Source organism: Chionomys nivalis, chromosome 6 (genome assembly GCF_950005125.1).
Source record: "Chionomys nivalis chromosome 6, mChiNiv1.1, whole genome shotgun sequence".
Taxonomy (NCBI): domain Eukaryota; kingdom Metazoa; phylum Chordata; class Mammalia; order Rodentia; family Cricetidae; genus Chionomys; species Chionomys nivalis.
In genome coordinates, this window is record NC_080091.1 from 14323739 (window position 1) to 14341788 (window position 18050).

The window sequence follows — 18050 nt, forward strand, 5'->3', positions numbered from 1 at the left end:
TCTAAGCTATGAAATATTTGTTAAAAAATCATGAAATGATGATAAAATGGCAAACTCTTTATACATCTGGTAAATGTATTATAAATAGGTGAAATCCATGAACAAAAGCATTACCACCCATATAGCTACCTGGTATATATCAATACTTATGACAATAAAAATTTTCCACTGATACTTCAGAGGGAATAGGTAGCAGAGAGAGACAGTGTAGGAAGTCTTCTAATTTATCACAAATTCTAAAATGAGTTAGATGGCTGTCATTAAAGAGAGGCAATCGAAGAGCTCTAGGTTCAGTTAAAGAACTTCTCTCTCAAAAAAAAAAAAAGGTGGCATTCTGGAAGGACAGCTCAGCAGTTAATAGTCCTTGCTCTTCCTATGTTGTTCCTGGTTTGATTCTCAGTACCCACATAGCTGCTTAAAGAGGCCTACCGCCCCATTTTCAGGTGATCTAACATCCTCTTCTGACTTCCAAGGGTACTAGGCATGCACATAGTGCACAGACATGCATGTGAGCAAAACATTAATACACAGAAAATAAGATTTTAAAGTTTAAAATAAATAAATAAAGAAGATGGGCTAAGAAGATGGCTGAGTGGCTAAATGGCTTGCAATGCAAGCCTGAGGACCTGTTGTAATCCCCAGAGCAAACCTAAGTGTGAAGTGGCCCTGGTGGCCCAGTGTAATTTTGGTCTGCGAAATTGCCCCAAGGCAAACATACTAGTGAGACTAGCCACATTTGTGAGCTCTGAGTTTGATGTGAGAGATCTTAGCAAAAATGAATTAAGAGAAAGAGTATTAAAGAATAATTTTCACCATCGACCTTGTACTTCCACACGTACTCCCATGTGTCCCGCTCATGCAAATATGTATACACAGCATGCACACCACACACATACACATGAAAATGGAAAACATGGTGAAGTGCAGTTAAAGATATTTGATGCCAACCTCTTCCATGCTCCCACACAAACATGTAAACACATATATAATGACACACACACCAAAACAAAAAAACCTCCTAAAAACAAGTGTTAAAGTAGTTCTGAATTTTTTTTTTTTTTTTTTTTTTTTTTTTTTTTTTTTTGGTTTTTCGAGACAGGGTTTCTCTGTGGCTTTGGAGCCTGTCCTGGAACTAGCTCTGTAGACCAGGCTTGTCTCGAACTCACAGAGATCCGCCTGCCTCTGCCTCCTAAGTGCTGGGATGAAAGGCGAGCGCCACCACCGCCCGGCAGTTCTGAATTTTTTATATCTTCCTTTAAAACAACAGTGCTAAATGAAATCCAGTAAACAGCAGAGGACAACACAACAAAGTCTAAGAAAGAAACTTTCTGTGGCATTATCTGTGATTAAACAGGATATTTAGAATTATCAGTGTATATGTGTGTGTGTCTGTGATAGCTCTTTCATGTTTTACTTAATAAAGCCTTTTATTTTCACAGAATACAGACATTAATAAATAAATGCTGGGAAAGAACAGACCTGAGACACAGAAAATACTTTACTTCATTCTAAGCCTGGGACATTATTTTGGTCAAACTCATCATATAAGATTTCTTTTTCATTTTAGCCAAGTTGTTCTTCTGGAGATGCCACAGAAATGTACAATTTGATGCTTGGAAAGCCCAACTAAAGTCCATGATTCCAGCTACTTCTTAAAATACAAGCAATAGTTAGCTACAAGATGAGACCTTTATACTTCTCCGAAGTTTGATATATAATAAAATAACCCCACCTTTCTATTATATAACTTGTCACAATACGGTCTTAAGTGCTTGTACTATCCATACAGCATCCTCTATAAATTACAGTCTATTTTAACTTTGCACTGTGATTACTTAAGTCCAATATCTTCACAACAGAATATTTAGCTGTAAATCTATAGAAAACTAAATTCAGAATTTCAGAGTATCAAGGTGAAGATGGTTCTAGTGAGTCAGGGCATTTTAAAAAGAAAGGAAAAGCACAAGATAATTATAAAGTTGAGTTGTATACATGTGCACCAGCACACACACAAACATTCATACAAACAGGTACACCGCTGAAATGATAAAAATTCCATGGTAAGTCAAAATTGTGGGTGCTATTATAAACACACACACACACACACGTACACACACACACGTACACACACACACATACACTTTCTCTCTAGAGAGAAGACATAGAAAATAAAATGCATAGTATTATTACCTATCATTTTCACCACAAAGTTTCTTGTACTCTGCAGCTACCATCTCATGGTTTTTGCTTTCAAGCAGCATTTTTTCTTGTTCCATTTTGATCATTTTTTCCAAATCTTCCAATTGTCCTTTCTGTTTTAATAACTGATTGTAACTGAGGAGGGAAAGTTAGGTATTTAGCATTAAACAGTTCTAACAAAGAAAATATTTTAGAAAAGGAAATGATAAATTTAACAAGCATCACATAAAAGACATACAAATTTATATAAATTCCCTTCAAAAATTATCTTAGATGGGTCTAATGTATAAAATTTATTATACTACCCAGAGAAAATTTGTTTTAAATTAACACAATAAAATATGTTACCGGTCTTCAAGGTCTTTATGTTCCACCTCAAGATTCTTGTGGGCAGACTTTAAGGTTCCATGTTTAGAGATGAGAGACTCATAATCTGAAGCCTGTCGCTCATGAAGAAGTTCCAGCTTTTCGTGATCTTTTATCAGAGAATCATAAAGAGATTTCAAGTCTTCTCGTTCTTTGATTATAGATTCGTTTTCATTTTCTAAGGAAGACTGTTGGATGAGAAGCTGTGCATTCTGGTTCATAAGTGAAGTACTTTGTGAATTAAGGGTGGAATTTTCAACCTGTAAGAATGTGTATATTATTAACAGTATAAGGAAAAGGCATGGTGGTACATGCCTTTAATCCCAGCATTTAGAAGGAAGAGACAGACAGATCTCTGGGAGAGCAAATGACTAAGAGAGCACGCAGTCGTGAGAACAAAAGAAGTTTATGTATGTGGTGGCATGCACGTGATAGTGAGAGGACAGCTTGTAGAGTGACCTCCACGTGTCTCCTGTGCAGACGCAGGGCCTGAGCTCTGTCTGCTGAGATACCTTGCTAGTCTTATTTTTTTTTTTAAAGGGCAGAATCTCTTCCTAGCCCAGAACTTACTGTTAGGCAAGGCTGGCTAGTAAGTGAGCTACAGGGATCACTTGTCTGAGCCTCCTCAGTGCTGGAATCGTAAGCATTTACTACCATGACTGGCTTTTCTGTGACCTGACTGAACTCAGGTCCTCCTGGCTTGGGAGTGCTTTACTGCCTGACTTAGCTATTTCCTCAACCCACTTGTTACTCTTTTTAACAAAAAGTTACAGTGTTAACTTAAATAAGTTCTATCTAATTAAATCACTGCAGACATTCCTATTTTGAGTAATTTGGATTGTAGCCTCTCAAAGAATTAAGGCTACCTGTTTAATTTTGGAGCTGAAAACTGTTTTTGGAAAGTCTCTGAGAAGTCTAAACTAGCGTTTACTTCACCACTGAGAGATCGTTTTGATTTAAAGAAGGAACCAGTTTCTTTTCCTCCCTCCTGGATTGTTCTGTGTGAACTGGCACTGGCATTGTTAAATTGAAGATGGATCCTTTTGGTTACATCAAATATATCCTTTAGACAAAAAAATCTAAAGACAAAATTGCTATGCTGTATGCATTTCAATAACTAAACTAAGAATGTTTTAAGAATGAAATAAAGAATACTATGTTGCAATCATACTCTGAAATAAGGGGTTTGTACCAACTAATTAGAATCACCTTGTTGAAAGGATATAAAGATTCTAAACTAAATATAAGTAAGATCATTTTCACTTACACTGTGGATGAATTTAGTAATTTATATAAACGTTGACATTTAAAAAACATTCACAAGGCCGGGCGGTGGTGGCGCACGCCTTTAATCCCAGCACTTGGGAGGCAGAGGCAGGTGGATCTCTGTGAGTTCGAGACCAGCCTGGTCTACAAGAGCTAGTTCCAGGACAGGCTCCAAAGCCACAGAGAAACCCTGTCTCGAAAAACCAAAAAAAAATAAATAAATAAAAAAAAATAAAAAAAATAATAAAATAAAAAACATTCACATTAAAGATGCAAACAAAAATATTTCCATCTATTTTCAATTCTTAAATTCACTAAGGAACAATGTTTCTATGTCTAGGTTCCCTTTCTATAATATTGCATAATTTAAGTGTTTAGTACAACCTGAAGTTTGGCATTCTGTGTTTGAAGAGTGGTATTCTGCTCCTGTAATGACACAGTCTGCCTCTGAAGGGCAAGAATCTGGGCCTGCAAATTATTGTTCTGTGTTTCAAGCTGCTTCAGTTGAGTTTTCAGCGCTTGCTTCTCTGCTTGCAGTGTAGCATTCTTAAAACAAGAAAAAGATTACCACACTTATTAAAAATAAACATGGGACATTTTTCTTTAATAGGTAACAGTATTTTAAAAAATGAGCTTGAACAATCTTAAAAAAAGAAAAACCGTTCTCTTCAATCACAAGTTGTAAATATTTAATCCATAATGACACAATACTGCTACAACCCTAAAATACTATTGTGCCTGTGTTCTTTCTGCTTTTTGATGTCCTAAAGTATTTTCTTTCAGTGCTGAAGGTATAGGTTAGTGGTAGAATACGTGACTAGACTGTATCATGGGTAAGTGGTGATCCTGGGTAAAAAAAAAAATGCAGCTCATAATAGACCTAACTGGCATTATGTTTTGTCTTCCTTTATTCATAATATGAAACTCTCACTAAAACTATATTTCATCTCTAAAGACTTCTGAAGTATATCCAAAAATTTTTATCATTTTCAATTTTTTCAGTACATATGACCATATTTCTTCTTTCAACAAGTGAATTACTATATTGGTCACAGACATTAAAATATTAGGCATAGATACTATACATTTAAGATAAATTACTGCCGGGCGGTGGTGGCGCACGCCTTTAATCCCAGCACTTGGGAGGCAGAGGCAGGCGGATCTCTGGGAGTTCGAGACCAGCCTGGTCTACAGAGCTAGTTCCAGGACAGGCTCCAAAACCACAGAGAAACCCTGTCTCAAAAAACCAAAAAAAAAAAAAAAAAAAAAAATTACTTATAAATTACATTCCATAAAATCTAAACTTGTACGAAAAAGCATACCCAAAGAATCTACCATATAACATAAATAAAACTTTAATATAAAAAAACTAATTAGGCTATGTAGTACTGACTAGACAGAAAAATGATCCAAAGAATCACAATAGCTGTTGTATCTTTAATAGAAGACTTCTAAAGAACACTTCACTTTTATATTCACTTTTATATTATATAAACAACATTTCACTGTACAAAACAGAGGTTGTGCTTTGACCCCATAAAATCAAACTGAGAAATCAAGGTGGATGTGGCTCTAATAATAGCCTGAAACATCAGCAACTGGGAGAAAGGTGAACAAGACTGTGAGTTTCAGATCAGTCTGAGCGAAGTATGGAGAACCTGTCTCAAACAACAACAGAAACAGCAATATGCAAACACCCGCAGAAGCTGAGGTAGGTAATTATACTGTTCTCTTTTTAACTCATCTGTTGAAAGGATGAAAAAAATCATGGATAAAAAAACATGGAATACTGTCTTGTTCAAACACACACACACACACACACTCACACTGTTTTGCTGTGAGTATCATATAGTCCAGGCTGGTCTTGAACTCACCATGTAGCCAAGTCAGTCATGTATGATGTGATGGTTAAAAATGAATGTCAACAATGCCTATGAGGGAATGGGGTTAACGGACGCAGCACCATCACAGGGACTGGAGTACAGGACTGAACATGGATACAAAGGTGAGCTGAGTAATAGTATCTCTGCTTCCTGATTGCAGATGCAGTATGAGCAGGGCCTCAGGCTCCTGCTGCCGTGATTTCCCTGCCTTGATGGACTCCACCCTTGAACTGTGACCCTTCAAGTTGCTTCTCACAGGTATCTTTGTAACTACTGGAGAGTACTGTTACAAAGTGGGCCTGTTGTGATAACCTGGCCACATACTCCTCAGGCCTTTGTAAGTAGAATCCAGGAGCAATAGGGAAGAGTTTAAAATTTTGGGCTAGAAAAGCACTACACTAATAAGCAAGGGCCAATCTAGTGTGATTCTGGAGAACAGAGAAACAGACAGTGGGAAACTCTAAGAGAACTGAGATAGAGGCCATTCACATTACATTTTGGCAAACAAATGGTTTTATTCCTCCAAGTCATGGATGAATTGTTTTGGTGGAGGAAATATCAAAAACAGGATAGCATTCATACCATGTAATGGTAACTGTAAGCCCCTCAAGTGGCCAGGCCCCTCACCTGAGGACCTCTAACTTCTAGGTTTCACCCACAGAATATCCTAACTTCTGGACCCTGCTCCCACCCTACAGAGTAAAAAACCCAATCTCTGGACATGAAATCCCCCAATCTCCACCCTGGAAAGCTCCACCCCCTTCCCAAGAAACTCTGTATAAGGCCTCATTCTGTTCAGTTCTCTGCTGTTTCTATTCTGAGCAGAGACGGCCACTCTCCTGTTTGTTTCCCTCCCAATTTCTTGTGTGAGGTTTGTTGTGTGGTGTGACTTTGTGGTATTCTTTGACTCCCGGAGTGGATACATTTCCACCCGAGCTGTAATGCTTATAGTTACTGTTTGCTGTTTTTATTCCTTCTACAGCCAACCAGAAAGAAAAAAAGAAAAAAAAAAAAACAAAACAACAAAAAAAAAAACAAAGCAAAAAGATACAAAATTGACTAACAGGAGAGGGCATAAAGTTATAGGCAAGCTAGATTCTGAGACAGTAGTTGTAATTATTAAAGAAAAGCCTCCTGCTCTTCACTGGGACTTCAAAGGTGGGTGGAGTACAAGACACCAGCCACCAGACTCCACTGTAAAAAAATCAGTGTTGATTTTGTACTGCTGAAGGAGTTCCCTGGGAGAAAACAACTAAGTCAGCCTGAAAGGCACACAGAGGCTACTGCACATAATCCTACGGGTCACACTTTACCTGGCAGAAATTGATAGCACTGTCTACATGATATTGGTTTTGCAACATGATGGATGGAACATTGATTACACTTGGGAGTGACTTACAAGAGGGTAAGGAGCAAAGCATACTTTTTATATGATAAACTAGACAAGAAAGTACAAAATAAATTTATGAGAGATAAATATATCCAACAATTCATTATTTCAGAAGAATTTTGTCCCTACTAAGAGTTTTTAAATACTTACATTTCTTTCTACTTCAATTAACCTGTCTTTAACTTTCAGGAGCTCTCTGGTCGTTTCTTGACTTTCTCGCTCCCACTTGTTATCTTCCCCAGAGACAGGCAGGGAGCTCTGCACCATCGTTTCCTCATCTTGTCTCTGCTTGAGAGCTTCATAATTTTTTTTCACCTAAAATTATTTAAAATATTTTAATGGGAAGAAAAAAAATCAGTACTTTTATATTTCTCAATTACTTTGGGTCTGTATTGGTTTGGTGAATATTACAGATACTTTATCTAAAAATATGATATATGTGTGATTACCATTACTATGATCAAAAGCTTTTTGAAATGCAAGTTTGGGGGCTGGAGAAGCAGTTCAGTGGTTAAGAGCATTTCTTGCTCTTCCAGAGAACCAAAGTTTGGGCAGTTCCAGAACTCTCCCCCCCCAACCGTAAAAGGAGACCCTATGTCATAAAACTACTGTAATGTACATTATTCTAGAAGAATGAAAAGACACTTGGTTCCTCTGAGTGCTCCTGTAATACACTCTGCTCCTACTGGTAATGAGAATGGGCCTCAGCAGCCTTCCTAAGGAGTGCTAATGTCAACACATTCTTGGGTTACATGCACACATCAAACATTACACCAAACAACATTCATATGTACAATTCATGCTTACTAGGAAAGGACAATCCAGGATAAAAAAAATAAAAGCTAATAAACAACACAATGAAGAAAATGGCCCTCAATAACAGATTAACCAAACACTGATATGCTACTTAATATTAAAAATTACTTTTACAGCAACTGCTAACCAATTTAGAGATCGCTATGTGAAAAGCAAATAAATATTTGCTACTTGTTAACACTGACTTTAAAAGATTCCTAAATTAGTTAGGGGAGTATCTCTGGGAATCTAATTTCCTAAGGATAATATATTACCTAGACTTAATTAATATAGGCTAATTATATTAATAAAGTAACTTATTCATTTAGCTTTTGATCCATATACATCATCATGTAATTTATCTTGTAATAACTAATTCAAGGATATATCTTCAGAAGGAAGCTTTTAGTTTTGAGTTGACTGTTTTGTTTGTTGTTTTGAGACAGGTCTTATGTAGCCCCAGGCTGGTCTTGAACTCCTGATCCTATTTTCTACCACAAGTCCTAAATCTACAGATGTCAGCCACCACACTAGGCCTCAAATTGACTTAGATTGCAATAACCCCAGAAAACACTGAGTAATACATAGGCTTGAACCACTACTAACATGAAAAATCCTGATCACTTTAATGATCAATATTGCCAAATTCAACACCTCTCTGTAATTAGATATTTTTAAAATTTATTTTTAAGATTAAAAACAAATTCTGTGTGTGAATGCTTGCTTCATGAAGGTATGTACACCATGTGCATGTAGTTTCTGCCAAGGGCAGAAGAAGACCCTCTGGAACTGGAGCTATGGAACAGTTGTGAGTTGCTATGTGGATACTGGGAATTGAACCCAGAATCTTTGGAAGATCAGTCAGTGCTCTTTATTGCTGAGCCATCTCCTTAGCCCCCAAATATGTTATTTTTAAATGTGTGTGTATGTGTGTCCACCTGTGCATTTGAGTATAGGAACCCTCAAAGGCCAGAGGCTTCAGATCCCCTGAAGTTGAAGTTACAGGTGGCTGTGGTCCACTTATTGTGGGTGCTGGGAATCAAACTCAGATCCTCTGGAAGAACAGTGTATACTCTGAACTGCTGAGCTATCTCCTTAGTCCCTCTTTAATTCAGATTTACTATTATACTTATCTTGACTTACTAGTTTATTTTAGATATTTACAGTACATTAAAAATTATCACCATAGTTTATATTAAGGGTAGAAATGACTAAAATAGTTCATGCTGTACAAAACTTAAGGAAGTCTTTTTTTTTTTTTTTTTTTTTTTGAGACAGGGTTTCTCTGTGGTTTTGGAGCCTGTCCTGGAACTAGCTCTTGTAGACCAGGCTGGTCTCGAACTCACAGAGATCCGCCTGTCTCTGCCTCCCGAGTGCTGGGATTAAAGGCGTGCGCCACCACCGCCCGGCAAAGGAAGTCTTTAATTTAGCAGTAAACTAGCATTACTAGTGAGTTAGAAAATGATAAGAAAAAAAGCCAAGATGGAATGGAATGTAAAGTTTGGTCAGTGATCTTGGATACTCCTATTTTCTCATACAGTCTTTTTCCTAGGCTTACAAAGGCTGTGGTCATATGCAATATTAAGGAGAGCTGATATAACAAGAAAAATGTTATGTCAGGTATGTACTGTTTTTGTTTTGAAAGAAGAATTCAATTGTATTTGATAACAAGAGGGGAAAATGACAACCAAAAATAGGAGAGCTAGAAACATAATTCAAGGTTTCTGAGTTATAGTCTGTTCACGTGTTCTTTTAGCTTATATATCATTCGTCAAAATCCTTATATTCACATAGGAAATAATGTTCGAGTCAGAATAGTCTACAACAAAGCAATGTAGAGTCACTTTAAAATTTAAAGTTCATTAAAGCTTAAAGCAATTAAAAATAGTATTATAAATTAAATTGTAAAATCGAATTTTCAGTGATTATCAAAGAAAATGTAACCTTTCAGCACTGAGGTATAATCCATATATAGTTTCTAATGTACTGATTGTAAGAGATACGTGGTCTATTTCTTAGAGCAATATATACCATGGAACTTAACAATATGAGAAGAGGATTCCAATCACTCTGGAAGCATTACTACTCACAAAACAATATTGCTTTGCTTTTTCCCACCAAATTTAGGTTTGCATGCTCTAAAACTTCATATAAATGTAATTACAAAATATGTAATCTTAATGTATATTTTTCTGAGCATATTTTAAAGCTTTACTAATGAATTTATTAAATGAATCAATAATTTTTCCCCTTTTGTACTGTTGCATTGTTTTTTACTATATGGGTATGCCAAACTTTCTTTATTCAATTATCAGCTCAGGGTCACTATGTTAATTCCAGTTTTCAATTAATTTTTTTGTGTATATGGGTATAGATGTTTGCTTGTATTCCTCAACTGCTCTCACTTGAAGAACATTAGACAAGGAGCTGGAGAGATGGCTTGCTTGAGAGTAGCTTGCTGCTCTTTCACAGGATCTGAGTTAATTTCCCATCACCCATGTTGGGTTTCTGAAAACTAAATGCTTCTAACTCCAGTTCCAAAGGTTTCAACATCCTCTCTTCTGGTCTCCATAGGTGCCTGTAACTTAAAGCATCATACTAGAGACACATAGACATACACAGACACACACATACATACAAATAATTTAAAAAAATTAGATAGCATGATCAAGCTGGTTTCATCCAGGGATGTATGAACAGTCTGGCATATACACATCAAATAAATAAATCAAGTAATGCAGCACCTAAATAGCCTCTGGGACACAAATTGCATCCCCTCAACAGTGCAGAAATAATTGCTCATAAAGTTTAATGTCTCTTCATGAAAAACCCCTGAAGAAATATATATAAATAAATATAATATATATATGCACATACCTGAACATAATAAATGTTATATTCAACACACCTATAGTCAACATTATACTAACCAGGGCAAAACTGAAACTGTTTCCTTTAAAATATGGAAGGAAGCAAGAATGTCTATCTTCTCCACTGTTATTCATTTAGACTTGAAGTCTTAGCTATACCAGTAAGGCAAGACAAAGGAATAAAAAAAGAGCAAACAGAAAAGAAGTCAAACTATCCATACTTTTTGACAACATGATCCTATATGGAAAAGACCTTAGGGGTTCCATCAAAAACACTTAGATCTGATTGATAAATATTTTTATTAAAATAGCCATGTACAAAATTATCATCCAGAAACCAGTAGTTCTTCTATATGCTGAGAGTGAACATGCTGACACAGGAATTAGGTAAGCATCCCCATTTACAAAAACTAAAAAAAAAGACAGAATATCTAGGAGGCTTTACAAAGAAACCTTTAAAACACAGAAGAGATAAGGATTCTAGCAGATGGAAAAGTTCTCCCTTGTTCATGGATTAGCAAAATTAATATTTTAAAAATGGCTATATTCAGGCTGGAGGGATGGCTCAGAGGTTAAGAGCACTGACTGTTCTCCAGGAGGTCCTGAGTTCAATTTCCAGGAACCACATGACGGCTCACACCCCGGAACACTGTATACATAATAAATAAATCTTTTAAAAAAATGGCTATATTCTACCCAAAATTTAGTTAATTAGCTAATTAATCTATCTACTGATCTAATTTAAGGTATGTTCAGTGTTATGCTGAGTTAACAGATTCATATGTAATCTGCTTATTTACTTTTTCTGGTACTGTGGAATGAATCTAGACTTTGTGCAAGCTTCACAAGTGCTGAACCACTGAGCTATATCCAAGCCTAAGATATGTCCTATTAATTACATAGAACATTTTATGATGTGGGGCTCCCTTCCATTTACTAAGGTATTCTTTATCTTTTATTAATGCAGAGTTCTTTAAAGTACTTCATGGTATTTTATGGTACTATAAATGGTATTTTTATTTTAAATTTTATTCTCTAATTACTAATTGCTAATATATACAAATATGGTTAAGAGTTTTATATACTAGTCTTTAACCTATGACACTTGATGAAACACACTTCATATAATTTTCTATAAATTCTTTAGAATTTCTTGCCAAAATAATCATGTCAGAAGTCAAAAAAATTATCTATATTTCATCCTTTCAAATTTGTATTTCTGGGGCTAAAGAAATGATTTAGTGGTTAAGAGAGCTTATTGCTCTTCCAAAGCATACAAGTTTGGCTCCAGCCATATCAGGTAGTTCACAGCCAACTTTAAGTACAGCTTCAGGGAATCTAACATCCTCTTCTGGCCTCCACAGGTACCTACACATACACCCACACAAATATACACAAAAACAAAATCTTACAAAAAAAAATCAGCATTTCTTTTCCTTATCCTAAAACATTAAGACCAACAACACAATGTTTAATAGAAATACCGAGAGGAACAGCTTTGCTTTTTCCCCTTAAAGTAATAGTCTTTTATCATTAAGGATGCTATTCGGTGTAGGTTATCTATAAACACCCTTATTTATTTAATAAAGTTCCTTTTATATGCAAGATTGGTATCAAATCCTTTAACCATAGTTGCTGACAGGTCATCTCCATGTAGTTCTATCAGTATCGCCATAGTATGAAGCTGTTGTTAGACATGAGAACATTTAATCTTGCTGTGTCACGAAGCTAAAATGATCATTTTATAATTTTTAGATGAGATAAATCATTACTATAAAACTAATCTTTATACATAATAGCTTTCTTTTGATTAGTGTTACAATGGTATATTATTTTTCATCAAAATTTCTTGTAGGTGGCATTTCATTAGGTTTTACTTTTCCACTGAGTATAATCATCTCTGCTTTAGAACAGAAATGTTTAGACCTTTTTACAGTAAATATAGTATGATTTGGTTAAAAACTTCCCTTTCATTGTTTATTTTCTATTTGTCCAATCTGTACTTTGTTCTCTGTTTTGTTCTGCTTTTCTTTGGATTTTTAAAATTCCCTTCTATATTTCTATACCTTAGTTTACATTGTTTATGTCTAAATTTCAGGGTCTATTTTCAAGTAATACAACTCTTCATGTATAGTATTAAAAGCTTAGGAAGGTACAATTCCATTTGAATTCATGTATACAGGAGTAAGTCAGTTTATAGCCATTATGAAAAATGGCCGAAGTTAAAGATAAAGATGGAATTTGGTATCTCTGATATTTAGACTTAAAACACAAAAACTAACTCATGTACAAACCTACTTATTTTCTTGCTGAGTAGCTTCATGAAGTTATCATTATTTGTGACCTACTAATATTGTTTAATAGAATACAAAATTCAGGACCTAAAGCTGATTAATAATTATTTATGCTAACAAAGCAGAATGCTGAACCAGTGTAGTAGGTTCCATGATGGCAAAATCAGCAACAAACACCAGAAAAGACACTGTGGGTATACGGTGAACAAAAAGTCTTCCCTTTCTGCCAAAGAAACCGTAATTTGGTTAACTGTTCCTCTAGAACAGTGGCTCTTGACCTTCATAATGCATCAATACTTTAATGCAGTTCTTAATGTTGTGATGACCCCAACAATAAAGTTATTTTATTGCTACTTCATAACTGTAATTCAGCTGTTACAAATTATAATATAAAAATATGATATGAGCTGGGCGATGGTGGCGCACGCCTTTAATCCCAGCACTTGGGAGGCAGAGGCAGGCGGATCTCTGTGAGTTCGAGACCAACCTGGTCTACAGAGCTAGTTCCAGGACAGGCTCCAAAGCCACAGAGAAACCCTGTCTCGAAAAACCAAAAAAAAAAAAAAAAAAAAATGATATGTAGCGTCCAAAGGGGTTGTAACACACGGGTTGAGAACAGCTGCTCTAGAAGCATAATAAAACTAGAATATTTGATTATTAGACAATAACGCTTATGGGGGAGACCCATGATTGGTAGACTATCTGGAATAGGAAAACTAATTACCTAATAGAAGGAAGAATTACTGGATTTCTCTACAGGCAGCAACTCTTATAATCAGGATGCACCTCTAAGAGGGACTACTACATACTTGAAAACACTGAGTAAATTGTAGCACCTCCAAACAAATAAAGATATGTTTAAGTATACTCCCAAATATATGAAACAGAATGAGATACAGCTGAGTTTTTATTTTTTATGTTTTTCTGTTCAAGCACTTAGAAAGTTATTTTGAAGAAAAAACTTACTGTTTTAAGTTCTTGGCGCAACTGTTGATTGTAATTTGTAGACTCTTCCAACCGAGCTTCCAAAGCAGCAATTTTTTCTTCTTTTATTTCAAGGGACTTCTTAAGAGTGGATTCTAATTTTGATTCCAAAAGTTTGTACCTACTATCCAAGTACAAGAGTAATAGTTTGTCACTAGATGTCAAAACATTTTTAGAGACAATATATGACTACAACGCTGATGTATTAAATGAGATCTATAGGGCCGGGCGGTGGTGGCGCACGCCTTTAATCCCAGCACTCGGGAGGCAGAGGCAGGCGGATCTCTGGGAGTTTGAGGCCAGCCTGGTCTACAGAGCTAGTTCCAGGACAGGCTCCAAAGCTACAGAGAAACCCTGTCTCGAAAAACCAAAAAAAAAAAAAAAAAAAAAAAGAGAGATCTATAAGCCTTCATGTTTGATGTAAATTATCCTCCCCTTAGTGGTAGTCACAGATCAAACTTTAGTTACTAAAAAGAACTTTAATTACTGTCAAGACTACCAAAAGAACTATTAATGCTCAAAAAGGGAAACTGAATAGCTAAATCCTCAAATGTTTCTTTTAGTTTTATAAGACTAAAATAAAAAAAAAGTTGATGTATCTATTATATCACATTTATGTCTGTGATATTATGCATGCATTTTTATATAATAGCCAATATGAGCAGTTAAGACTTAGAACTCAACGTAAGTTGGGCATGTTGACACACACCTTTTATTCCAAAATTTGGAAGGCACAGGCATGCCTAGCCTTCAAAGAGAGTTCTAGGCCAGTCAGGGCTGCATAGTAAGACCAAACAAGAAGCAAAACTAAACACGTCAATACTGGCTGTTTCTTTAAACAGTTACAGTAAGAAAGACAATGCTATAGTCATGGCACATAGTGGTAAGAGTCAGACAAATATCAATATTCTAGTTACTTTACAATATGTTAGAATTCATAAATCAGTTATTAAGTAGTTTTTAAAATTATGCATATGTAATGTATGCATATGTGTACACATTTATGTGCGATGAGCAGAGGGGTTATCATTTTCTGTCGCTGTCTTAGTACCGACAGGGTCTCTCACTGAATCTAGAGTTTTTCAGTCAAGCAGGATGGTCATCACATCCCAAGGTCTTCCTCGTCCTCCTATTACACAATCCTTAATCTCTGACCCCACCCATGGTTGCAGGCACACATACTTATACCCAGATTTCTACATGGGTACTAAGGATACAAACTCAGGACTTCACACTTACACAGCAATTGCAGAGTATACAGTAAAAATAAAGGTTTCAGTTAATGCAATTTTTATACCTAAAGCTCCCAAAGATAGAGCTGGGTGTGGTGGTGCATACTTGTAATCTCAACACCTGAGAGTAAAAACATCAGGAGCAGGGTTTGAGGTCATTATCAGCAACATCACTAGTTAAAATCCAGTATGAGCTACACAAAACCCTCTACAAAGGAATCTAAAGACAAAACCACTGGACAAATGAAACATCCGAAGGACAAATAATCAAGCGAAAAATATCCCAAGAAGAAAAGTAAACTGGCCTAACAGTAAAGTACATTTCCAACATGATAGAATTTCATAAACCTTCCCAAATGTTTGTTTCTAATGTACTCTACAGACATATAATGCAAATGTTATTTCTATAGTACCAACTCCCTTAAAAATTAAGGCTGGCTTTGGAGAATCCAAAGTCTGTCTCATGTAAGAAGAGCCACCTGGTATGGGACAGAAGAAAACTAAAATTAAGGGACTATTCTGTTGTTTTTAATCTCAGAATCCTTTGGTTTTGACTTTTTAAAACTTTTTAAAGGTATAATTTATAAGATTATTATATATCTATATATAAACGTTCTGTTGTGATATTAATGGTCATATAGAGTACTAATTAATTCTAGAAATAAGCTTCATCTCGCTTCTTGTACCTTCAGGCTTGATTCTGAAGCAGGTGAGTAGCAAAGTTTGTGTACCATGGATATACTTTAACAGATTATGGTCCTTTAACTTCTCAGAGATCTGCTGCATATGACATTTAAAATATTTTAAGTTTTCTGCAGGGAATTGTGACCATTCCTGACAGTGACCTTTGAGGTCTCTAAGATGGTAGGGTCCCACAATGATGAATCCACTTGGATAAGCTGACAAAAACGACCCAAAGACCAGCTTTGGACTATAAATTGCTCAGGACAACTTCAAAGTGGTTAATTAAGATGGTCCAGCCTCACAGACTACTCCAGTCAGGACTTCGGATTAGCTCTGCCCTTTCCCATCACACTGAGACTGGACAACAACTAGTTCTCCCAGGACTTGACCATTATCTTAATTTCCTCAGGGTTCCCTAAAGATGCCGTTGCCTTCAGACAACAGGAATTAATTTTAAGAACATGACACCCACATTCCCAAGAGGTAGTGAGTGGTTTTTGGTTTGTTCAGTAGATTATGGATGTTTAGTATTGTTTGAGAGGTTTGGCTACAAGCTGTTATTGTTCATAGTCAGGAAGGAAACTAAGCAAAGGAGATTAGATTCAGGAATTTCATTCTGAAAAGAAAAAGGGGGATACAGGAACAACAGTGTAAAAGTGTATATTATTGAATCTACTTTTAAAATAAAAAGCAACTATTAATCTCAAATATTTTATATTGGTATGGATTTTTGTATATTGACACAAATTTAAGGTTGTTTTTGTTAGAACACACTGTATATGTTTTCTCTGTTGTTTAAGGTATTCTACCTATATAGTTCATTTAAAAATGTAAAGTTCTAGTCATTGAAAGCTACTATCAAAAACTATCATAATAAAGAAATGCAGGTTAGTAGTTCATCATCTATAACAATCAAAGTTGTAGTCATAACAGGTACATTTTCCAGGTCAAACAGATAGATGGTCTCCAAACATTTCAGAGATATACAGACTATGGAATTTAATATGCTTTAATAATAGGCTTTTCATGAAAGCAAGACACATCTAATGGCAGCAATAATTTACTTCAAAAAGGATGATGGACATCAAAGAACCTCCACATGGAGTTTACTTTCATTGTGGCAAAGTTAGCCACTGGGCAAGAAACTGCCCTTGCCATGACTGCTGACAGTATGCTGTCCAAACTGGACAAGCACAAAACCAAGGAAGTTGACTGCTAAACTTTGCCAAGACAAGGTAGGACAGGCTTTTAAAATTCCTGCTTCACAAAAAAATCTGTCAAATATTCTAGGCCTGTAGGCCAAAGATGGATGTCCCAACATTGCAGAAAAACCTTGGGTGACGGTCTAGGCAGTCAGATGTCTCTGTCATTTCTATAATTTTAGAAGTTGCTTGCTTTGCACTTCCTGTTTATTCACATAATATATCTTTCTTGGGTTGCTGATGGGGTTGAAGCTATAGTTACAGTTTTCCATGTTACTAAATTAAGAAAAGAAACTCACAAAAGAGATGTAAAGTATAAGACTGAGAGACATAAAAGCTTAAGTTGGTTATCTGAGAAAATGTTTTAAGGTCTAAAGATTTTTCTAGGTTGATAATACAAGTTATGATAAAAAGTAAATTAGGTACGAAACTTTGGAGTCACCATGATAGGACAGATTGAGTCTTTTCTCTGAATTTGCCAAATAAAAATTGACTGGACATTGCAAATGTAATTCTTAATTGATAATTGCTCTTATTGTATACAGTTTTATTTTGTCAAAGTTAAAACCTTTCCTTTTTATTTAGGCAATACCTGGAAATCACTCTTATTGTGTGTAGTTTTACAGTTAAAACCTTTCTTTTTTATTTAGACAAAAGGGGAAAATGTTGCAGGATATTTGTTTGCACTGACATACGGACCAGAAATAAAGTTTACCTTGATTCAGAGGGCAGATTTAGGAACTAGCTGACTAGAATTAGTCATAGAGGTTTTGGAGGACCCAGGATACGGATAGAGACAAAGGAAGTAGTAGGGAGGGGCTCAGAAAGACTCATGGGTCTTTTTGGATCAAGGAAGGAGACAGAGAGGATGTCACTGGTGGCTTC

General features: G+C 35.8%; 1 protein-coding gene across 9 annotated transcripts in view; it reads right to left on the bottom strand.

The window, feature by feature from the left end:
* Ccdc88a (coiled-coil domain containing 88A) overlaps positions 1 to 18050 on the bottom strand; it is a 157076-nt gene that overhangs the window by 29918 nt on the left and 109108 nt on the right. For 7 of the 9 annotated variants that reach the window (XR_009057257.1, XM_057772009.1, XM_057772011.1 and 4 more), the window contains exons 17-21: positions 14030 to 14171; positions 7255 to 7419; positions 4216 to 4377; positions 2548 to 2825; positions 2191 to 2334 (exon numbers count right to left, since the gene is read on the bottom strand). Coding sequence is in view for 8 of the 9 variants with exons in the window: in XM_057772009.1 (XP_057627992.1) it covers positions 2191 to 2334; positions 2548 to 2825; positions 4216 to 4377; positions 7255 to 7419; positions 14030 to 14171 (891 nt within the window). In the remaining variant the exon portion in view is untranslated. The remainder of the gene's footprint in view (positions 1 to 2190; positions 2335 to 2547; positions 2826 to 4215; positions 4378 to 7254; positions 7420 to 14029; positions 14172 to 18050) is intronic. The other 2 variants (XM_057772008.1, XM_057772004.1) reach the window with 1 other exon arrangement.